The sequence below is a fragment of the Salvelinus fontinalis genome, chromosome 4 (genome assembly GCF_029448725.1).
Source record: "Salvelinus fontinalis isolate EN_2023a chromosome 4, ASM2944872v1, whole genome shotgun sequence".
NCBI classification, from domain to species: domain Eukaryota; kingdom Metazoa; phylum Chordata; class Actinopteri; order Salmoniformes; family Salmonidae; genus Salvelinus; species Salvelinus fontinalis.
Genome location: NC_074668.1, coordinates 1,651,172 through 1,661,324, shown reverse-complemented (window position 1 = coordinate 1,661,324; position 10,153 = coordinate 1,651,172). Strand labels below are relative to the sequence as shown.

General features: G+C 43.1%; 1 protein-coding gene and 1 long non-coding RNA gene across 2 annotated transcripts; both read left to right on the top strand.

The window, feature by feature from the left end:
• The first annotated feature begins 774 nt into the window (after window positions 1-774).
• Window positions 775-6,002, top strand: LOC129852976 (C-X-C motif chemokine 13-like). The gene is made up of 4 exons (XM_055918583.1): window positions 775-907; window positions 1,578-1,713; window positions 4,273-4,353; window positions 4,490-6,002. The coding sequence occupies exons 1-4, from the start codon at window positions 844-846 to the stop codon at window positions 4,542-4,544; spliced, it is 336 nt and encodes a 111-aa protein (XP_055774558.1). The 5' UTR covers window positions 775-843; the 3' UTR covers window positions 4,545-6,002.
• A 3,097-nt stretch (window positions 6,003-9,099) lies between these two features.
• Window positions 9,100-9,545, top strand: LOC129852756 (uncharacterized). The gene is made up of 3 exons (XR_008759044.1): window positions 9,100-9,182; window positions 9,313-9,389; window positions 9,508-9,545. It is a non-coding gene; the product is annotated as an uncharacterized LOC129852756 (long non-coding RNA).
• The last annotated feature ends 608 nt before the right edge of the window (window positions 9,546-10,153 follow it).

Below are 10,153 nucleotides of genomic sequence, written 5' to 3'. Positions count from 1 at the left end.
TTCATTCTCATAACCTAACGTAGCAGGTCTAAGATCCCTCCCGATGTGTTCTTCATTCTCATAACCTAACGTAGCAGGTCTAAGATCCCTCCCGATGTGTTCTTCATTCTCATAACCTAACGTAGCAGGTCTAAGATCCCTCCCGATGTGTTCTTCATTCTCATAACCTAACGTAGCAGGTCTAAGATCCCTCCCGATATGTTCTTCATTCTCATAACCTAACGTAGCAGGTCTAAGATCCCTCCCGATGTGTTCTTCATTCTCATAACCTAACGTAGCAGGTCTAAGATCCCTCTCGATGTGTTCTTCACTCTCATAACCTAATGTAACAGGCATAAAAGAAGATCCTATAAAACATTGTAGAAAAAGGCTCAGTGGCCATTATTTTTTTGCATACAATATATATTTGCATACAATATAGCTCAGTGTTTGTATTATTGATTTCATACATTTTATTGTTAAGAAATTCTGTTTTTAAACGCTATCCAATCTTAACCACTGAATTTCTACTTGTTCTACTCAGCATTTACCATGTTTTGACTAGATTGCTGAAGTATTATTTGATTATATTATCATTAAAATCCTCTTTACAATTGTAACAAGACAGATTCTCAATATGGCATGTTTAATTTCAATAGAATGAATCACAAGGCTATAAATTAAGGATAAAGTTAAAATAGTGAATATATATAGACATTTTTATAAACTCCAAAAGTCTGATCATCATTTTGCGTGAAGACGAGGGATTCCCCCACACTTCCTTTTTTGCAGCAATATAAACCCAGAGACAACATCATTCAGTTTCAGTAGACACCAGCCGACCACAGCCAACACAGACTCAAGATGCCTTTCAAGCCACACTACCTGTTGGTCTCCCTGACTTTCTGCTGGTTCGTGGCTCTTCAAGGTGAGATATTGAATCTTTATCTACATATATATGAATCTGTTCAACTTGACTCTTGAACAATCAACAAACCAAACCTATTATCATTTTTTTAAACAATTAATTCCAATTATCACAATCAATCCATAGCAGTTTTAAGTGTCTCAGAGTAGGGTCGGTATTCAATCCGTATGGCAGAAGTTCTGCGTTGCAGCGTGAGTGAAATTTAAAGGTAATGTTCCTTAGCGGAAACTGCATTCACGGTAAACGCTGCATGTCGGCTCAATCAGATATTACCGTTACATTGCTATCACGCAATCACTGTCTTTTTACTGGTGTTTTTAGTTCTTTACTTACCTATTGTTCACCTAATACCTTTTTTGCACTATTGGTTAGAGCCTGTAATCATTTCACTGTAAGGTCTACTACACCTGTTGTATTCGGCGCACGAGACAAATAAACTTTGATTTGATTTGATCTGTAACACTTCAGCGATGATACAGACTGAATAGAGCCCTAAGAGTGCTGATCTGGAATCAGTTTTGTTTTTGTAACGTTCACATGTTTCAAAGTGCAACTTTTAGTGATGATAAAAAGGTGTTAACTCTATCCCGTAAACCTTAACCTTTAACCCCAAATGTGAACAATACTATATTGTTATTGTATGTAATTTTCACGGTCTCCATCCCAGCAGCATTCCCCATGAACGGCTGTGCTGCATGTCAGAAGTGTCTCTGCATCCGGACGTCCTCTGCTTTCATCTCTCCTAGGCTGTTCCACAGGATAGAGATCCTACCTCCAGGTGCCCACTGTCGTCAAACAGAGATCATGTGAGTCAACTAACACCACCTAACAACCAGTCAAGAACACTTTCACAGTCAACAAGCAAACCAACATCTAGTTCTGAAATATATATATTTTTAAACATGACTAATACATTATCACAGTCTGCATAATACATTATCGCAGTATGCCTAATACACTATCACAATTTAGAGTCGGATGACCGTTCAAATCGATTTTTCCTATTCGGATCTCGTTTTTTTCTGTTTCCAGTTGTCTTGAACACACTGAAGTCGGAAGTCTGAGATTTCAGAGTTCCCAGTAGTTTTGAACACCGCATTAGTCTCAGCGGAGGGAGGGAGAGAACAGCAGAGGGTCCACCTCACACCGTCCTGCTCTCTCCTTCCTTTCCTCCGGTGAGACTGACCAGAGAGAGGGGACAACGTCTTCCACCTGATGGCTAAAGTCGAGTCACACCGCATCTGCCTCATGCACAAATTCATGTTGTTCCTATGACCAGAGAAAGTTAAATATCCCTCCCTATTAAAATAGACAGGACGAGCTGCTAATAATAATAAACACAGCGCTATCGATACACTTGGCTACTCATTCATTACAGTGTGAGTGGAAGTAGAGAGAAACATGTTTTATATTATGTAATAGTGTTGAATTAAAAAACAGTGACAGAGCAGAATGAAAACTTAAACATGAACTCACTTATAAAAACAGCAGCTGTATTCTTTGATAATTTCTCTCTGGTCATGGTTTTAAAAGTTATGAAATCGTACATAGGCTGGTGTCAAACTTTGCTGTGGCAAGAGTCGTGGAAGTCGTAGGCACAGTGATTTGAGCTATCCGATTGGCCAGCGCAGTAGGATCACTCGATTTATCCACAGATCTTCCTGTCCGCCGGTCAGGCGGAGTTTGTCTTTTCAGACAAATTAAATTGTTTATAATGGGAACACTTTGCCTACCCGGTGCGCAAGGCTTCTGAATAAAGTGCACCTACCGGTAACAGCGCAACACGATTTTAAAAAAAGAGGCGCAAAACATTTATCGTCGGCTTTTCTACATAAATGTTTGGTGATCGACTAGGAATGCCTTGAAGTCGATCGCAATCGATTGGTTGGTAACCACAGGCCCAGTGGAATCTCCATGCTTTTTTGTTGTTGTTGTCCAGGCTTCATCTGTGTCTTGGAAACCGTCCTAAAACCCATGGTGGCTGTCATTGTCTCCACACATAGATCATGTGAGTCAGTCTGCGAGGTCTTGAACGAAGCGCTAAACTGTGGTTTTCTAATGCATAGGGGGAAGACGCGTGGGGGATAAGTCGTGGTGGAGGGGAAATTAATTAGTCTGTATAGTCGCATTACTGCATGCCATGCAAACCAATCATTAGTCACTGATGATGAGTTCAATGTTCCTATTCGTAACCAAGGCTAAGACATTGTAATAATTGTGGGCATTTGCAGTGGTAGCCTATAGCAATTCCCCCCGAAACTCAGTATGTGGCAGGGTCTCCAGACAATCACAGATTACACATATGTTTCTAGTCAAGGCTATCCTATTCAACTATTGCTGTACATATACTATTATATCCTACCTATTCTACAGATATACTATATATTCTATCCACGTACTCTCCACAATGACTATACATTCAATCACACATGTACACATATATATATATATACAGTGTATTCAGAAAGTATTCAGACCCCTTGACTTTTTCCACATGTTATGTTTACAGCCTTTTTCTAAAATGGATTAAATAAGAAATTGTCCTCATCAATTTACACACACTACTCCATAATAACAAAGCAAAAACAGGTTTAGACATTTTAGCAAATGTATTAAAAATAAAAAACAGAAACACCTTATTTAATTAAGTATTCCGACGCTTCGCTATGAGACTCTAAATTGAGTTTAGATGCATCCTGTTTCCATTGATCATCCTTGAGATGTTTCTACAACTTGATTGGAGTCCCCCTGTGGTAAATTCAATTGATTAGACATGATTTGGAACATCTCACACCTGTCTATATAAAGGTCCTACAGTTGTCAGTGCCTGTCAGAGCAAAAACCAGCCATGAGGTGGAAGGAATGCCAAGAGTGTGTAAAGCTATCATCAAGGCAAAGGGTGGCTACTTTGAACAATCTCAAATATAAATATATATTTTGATTTGTTTAACGCTTTTTTGGATTACAACATGATTCCATATGTGTTATTTCATAGTTTTGATGTGTTCACTATTATTCTACAATGTAGAAAATAGTAAAAATAAATAAAAACCCTGAAATGAGTAGGTGTCCAAACTTTTGACTGGTACTGTATCTATAAATACATTTACATATACAGTACTCAGACTTTGCTCGTCCTAATATTTATACATTTCTTCATTCCATTCTTTGACTCAGATGTGTGTGTATTGTTAGATATTACTGCACTGTTGGAGCTGGGAACACAACCATTTCACTACAGCCGTAATAATATCTGCTAAATATGTGTACGTTCATATTGACATTTTCTGATAGGTTTTATTCTGCAGTGTATGATATGTAACCATGGTGACGATGTAATATATATCCCTCCCTTCATTCATCAGCGTTACCAAGAAGGACAAAGCCACCGTCTGTGTGACTCCAGATGCACGATGGATCAACAAAGTAATTGCCAAGTTACAAAGGTAAATACAACACACACACACACACACACACACACACACACACACACACACACACACACACACACACACACACACACACACACACACACACACACACACTTCTGTTGACTTTAACACAGACCATCTCTTTCTACAGAACCAACAAGAAGAAGAGAAGTGCAGAACTTCCCATCTCAACCACCATTGAGTGAATTGGAACAGGAATGGATCAAGTTGGAGCTAAATGGAAATCTGATACCAATGGAATACCAATGTGATACCAATGTGATGCCAATGTGATGCCAATGTGATACCAATGTGATGCCAATGTGATACCAATGTGATGCCAATGTGATACCAATGTGATGCCAATGTGATGCCAATGTGATGCCAATGTGATGCCAATGGATTCTGTTCAAATATGATTCCAATATCAAGTTAATTAGTTTATCTTAAATGATCTCAGTATGTATTGTTAGGTTGTTATGTTTCAGAGTAAATAACCGACGGACACTAGAGAAGCTTTAACCAAGTTTAATTCTTCTCAGAGGTTCTGTACAGCTGTAATTCAGACAACCCAACATTTGTCCCATCCAGATATTTATATCCCAATTAAGACACTCCTCCTCTTCAATCCTTTAATTTTAATGGTCTGACTGCCATTAGGTACCGAGATGAGATCCTCAGACCCCTTGTGAGGCCATATGCTGACACATGCACATTTGTGGCCTGCTGGAGGTCATTTTGCAGGGCTCTGGCAGTGCACCTCCTTGCACAAAGGCGGAGGTAGCGGTCCTGCTGCTGGGTTGTTGCCCTCCTACGGCCTCCTCCACGTCTCCTGATGTACTGGCCTGTCTCCTGGTAGCGCCTCCATGCTCTGGACACTCCGCTGACAGACACAGCAAACCTTTTTGCCACAGCTCGCATTGATGTGCCATCCTGGATGAACTGCACTACCTGAGCCACTTGTGTGGGTTGTAGACTCCGTCTCATGCTACCACTAGAGTGAAAGCACCGCCAGCATTCAAAAGTGACCAAAACATCAGCCAGGAAGCATAGGAACTGAGAAGTGGTCTGTGGTCACCACCTGCAGAACCATTCCTTTATTGGGGGTGTCTTGCTAATTGACTATAATTTCCACCTTTTGTCTATTCCACTTGCACAACAGCATGTGAAATTTATTGTCAATCAGTGTTGCTTCCTAAATGAACAGTTTGATTTCAGAGAAGTGTGATTGACTTGGAGTTACATTGTGTTGTTTAAGTAATCCCTTTATTTTTTTGAGCAGTGTACATCATTCCCTCTGGAACAATGACCACCCTCATGTTCCACGAAACCTGAAAACATATTGACTTGAAAAGAAAAGAGAAACAAAGTACATGTTTAATAACTTAGCACCACTCATTGATGAGATCTACCATAAAAACTATGAATACAGGGTCAAATAGAAAAACTTTCATGGTTGTCCCAAGCCATCATCCAGTGATTCCCCCAAACAAACTACCTCCCCTCACGATGACACTGAGAGAAAAGTGTCTGGAGACTCTCTGGGCCCCACCCCTCATCGTGCTTCATCAATTCTCTCTCGCTGTATCCCAATCACAACTAAAACATTTGATAAATTTTCCAACCCGAATGTAGAATGACTGAACTCAATGCTAACTCTGAGACTAAGGCTCAAATTCCAGCTTATCAACTTCACACATCATCCCTGTTAGAACATACATTTATCAACAACTTTTCATTGCCGGTATTCCTGTCATGAGTGGCCTGGTAAAGAGAGATCAGTATCTCAATGCATTTTCAGTTTAAATAGTTACCAGGGCGTATACCACCCCCCCCCCCCCCTTTCCTTCACCCAGTTTAAATAGTTACCAGGGCGTATACCACCCCAACCCCCCCCCCCCTTTCCTTCACCCAGTTTAAATAGTTACCAGGGCGTATACCACCCCCCCCCCCCTTTCCTTCACCCAGTTTAAATAGTTACCAGGGCGTATACCACCACCCCCCCTTTCCTTCACCCAGTTTAAATAGTTACCAGGGCGTATACCACCACCCCCCCCCTTTCCTTCACCCAGTTTAAATAGTTACCAGGGCGTATACCCCCCCCCCCCCCCCCTTTCCTTCACCCAGTTTAAATAGTTACCAGGGCGTATACCACCCCCCCCTTTCCTTCACCCAGTTTAAATAGTTACCAGGGCGTATACCACTACCCCCCCCTTTCCTTCACCCAGTTTAAATAGTTACCAGGGCGTATACCACCACCCCCCCTTTCCTTCACCCAGTTTTAATAGTTACCAGGGCGTATACCACCCCGCCCCCCCCCCCCCCCCTTTCCTTCACCCAGTTTAAATAGTTACCAGGGTGTATACCACCACCCCCCCCTTTCCTTCACCCAGTTTAAATAGTTACCAGGGCGTATACCACCACCCCCCCCCCTTTCCTTCACCCAATTTAAATAGTTACCAGGGCGTATACCACCACCCCCCCCCCTTTCCTTCACCCAGTTTAAATAGTTACCAGGGCGTATACCACCACCCCCCCTTTCCTTCACCCAGTTTTAAATAGTTACCAGGGCGTATACCACCCCCCCCCCTTTCCTTCACCCAGTTTAAATAGTTACCAGGGTGTATACCACCACCCCCCTTTCCTTCACCCAGTTTAAATAGTTACCAGGGCGTATACCACCCCCCCCCCCCTTTCCTTCACCCAGTTTAAATAGTTACCAGGGCGTATACCACCCCCCCCTTTCCTTCACCCAGTTTAAATAGTTACCAGGGCGTATACCACCACCCCCCCTTTCCTTCACCCAGTTTAAATAGTTACCAGGGCGTATACCACCACCCCCCCCTTTCCTTCACCCAGTTTAAATAGTTACCAGGGCGTATACCACCACCCCCCCTTTCCTTCACCCAGTTTAAATAGTTACCAGGGCGTATACCACCCCCCCCCCCCTTTCCTTCACCCAGGTTAAATAGTTACCAGGGCGTATACCACCACCCCCCTTTCCTTCACCCAGTTTAAATAGTTACCAGGGTGTATACCACCACCCCCCTGTCCTTCACCCAGTTTAAATAGTTACCAGGGCGTATACCACCAACCCCCCCCCTTTCCTTCACCCAGTTTAAATAGTTACCAGGGCGTATACCACCCCCCCCCCCTTTCCTACATCCAGCACTTATCATTCCAGCGTGTCTTCTTCAGATATTGTTTACAATTCATTTTCCCAACGGCTCATGTAACTTTTGCCTGTCACATTTCATGGCCCTTGATAATGTCCCGATTTTAATATCCAAGGAGATACTTCCGTTTCTCCCAGGTACACAAGTCTCTCACCTGAACTTGTTCTCTCTCTCCACACTCACTCCACACGGGCTCTCAGCACTCCGGACCTGGTTTATGGCTTGGACTCAGATAGGAGTGGTAAAAGTCACTGACTCTCATTGCGCGCCTTTGTCGCTCTTTCTTCAGCCGGTTAGGGAGGGTTTTGAGGTTTACACACACTGTCTATGGTCAAATTATTCCTAACATGCATTAAGACACGATCTGACGTCACCTTCCATGATAACCTCAACAAAGCACAGATCACAACAACAGTTAAGTTCATTACATTTCTGTTCCAGGAAACTAGACAAACATTGACTATATGACAAATTATGACATTAACCTTTTCTTAAAACTTCTTATGACTGGGGGCAGTATTGAGTAGTTTGAATGAATAAGGTGCCCAGAGGTGCCAGGAGTAAACTGCCTGCTCCTCTGTCCCAGCTGCTAATATGCATATTATTAGTACATTTGGATAGAAAACACTCTGAAGTTTCTAAAACTGTTTGAATGACGTCTTAGATTTAGATACTTGTCATTAGATTTAAATAATGTTTCCATATCTCAGTATCTTTAGAGTCTGCTGTGAGGCAGATCAAGTTGCACTATGGTCAGGAGGAGAGCAGCTTCTTGAAGGTTTTGGGGGAAACATTCCCCCAGATGAATCCAAATGTAGAGGCCTTTAAGACAGACAGGAGGAGGAGGCTCGTTCTCCTACAGCTGGACAGCATGTGTCCAGCAGCAATCAAATCAGCTGGACTATGGAGGTCTGCCCTGTACTTAAGATTGAAGGTGTTTGATAGTTTATGTGTTAGGAAGGGGGAGGAAGATTGAGATGTATTATGTCACGTGATAAATGCCAGAGGTAATGAATTAATTTGAAAAGAAACTGGAATGAATTAATTCTAAAATGAACTGGATTTCCCTCTGTATACAAACGTTATAAAGTAATTGATCAACTGGTGATTTCTTGTATTTTAATGTTAAAGGATACTGTAAGGGAGGACAGAACCTCGGAGACAGAGACTCCACCCCTGGAGACAGAGACTCCACCTCTGGAGACAGAGACTCCACCCCTGGAGACAGAGACTCCGCCTCTGGAGACAGAGACTCCGCCCCTGGAGACAGAGACTCCGCCCCTGGAGACAGAGACTCCGCCCCTGGAGACAGAGACTCCGCCCCTGGAGACAGAGACTCCGCCCCTGGAGACAGAGACTCCGCCTCTGGAGACAGAGACTCCACCTCTGGAGACAGAGACTCCACCTCTGGAGACAGAGACTCCACCTACGGAGACAGAGACTACGCCCCTGGAGACAGAGACTACGCCCCTGGAGACAGAGACTCCGCCCCTGGAGACAGAGACTCCGCCCCTGGAGACAGAGACTCCGCCTCTGGAGACAGAGACTCCGCCTCTGGAGACAGAGACTCCGCCTCTGGAGACAGAGACTCCACCCATGGAGACAGAGACTCCACCTATGGAGACAGGCCTCCCCGTTGACTCACCACAAACTTCAATGACACTAGAGGTTTGGAACGTTAAATGACCTTTTCCACTTTTAGCATCAAATGATAAAGTATATTATTAGTTCTAGGATTCTCATTGTAACTTAACAATCAGAATGGCTTTATTTATTACTGTACCTGTATTGATTTCAGTCTCTAGTGGAAACGCAGGAGATACGACGTCTCCAAGACGAGGCTACCATCTCTCTCTGGCTGCAGACCAGGAGAAAGTATGTATATAATATAGCTGAGTAAATCTGTTCAGATCACATCAACGGCATTCCAACAGGATACACTTACTTTTTCATACACAAAACAGATGAATTCAATACTTATTATTTGCCACAGGAGATGAAACGTCGTTGTTTTGAGGAGTGGGAGAGCAGGTGGAGGAAGGTAAGGGATTTCACCAAGTTGATATCATCTGTATATTATGTAAGAGATAAACGCAGACGTTCTGTACATTACCTTGGAGATAATGGACGACGCAGCGGGACAAGGTGGAGCCGAGTCCCTTTGTGGAGTTCGTTTTAACAAGGTAATGTACAGAAAGGAGGCGTTTATCCTGCTTATACTACAGTTACCAAAGACAATAATACTAAAGCACACATTTATCTGCAGGAATCCTGCTGCTGCTGCTGCTACTGCTACTATGCACTGGCTTCTTGCTCCCAGAACCACCCCAGACTCCACCTGTTAGGTTCTGTGTTCCTGCTCCCAGCACCACCCCAGACTCCACCTGTTAGGTTCTGGGTTCCTGCTCCCAGCACCACCCCAGACTCCACCTGTTAGGTTCTGTGTTCCTGCTCCCAGCACCACCCCAGACTCCACCTGTTAGGTTCTGTGTTCCTGCCGGGGGCTTTGGTATAGCTTACCACACTCACTGCTGTAGGCTATTTTATATTGATGCTTTTGTTCATCAATTTCTTCAACAGATGACCAGGTCTATATAATTATCAAACATACATTAGTAATGGAAAGGAAACACAGACTC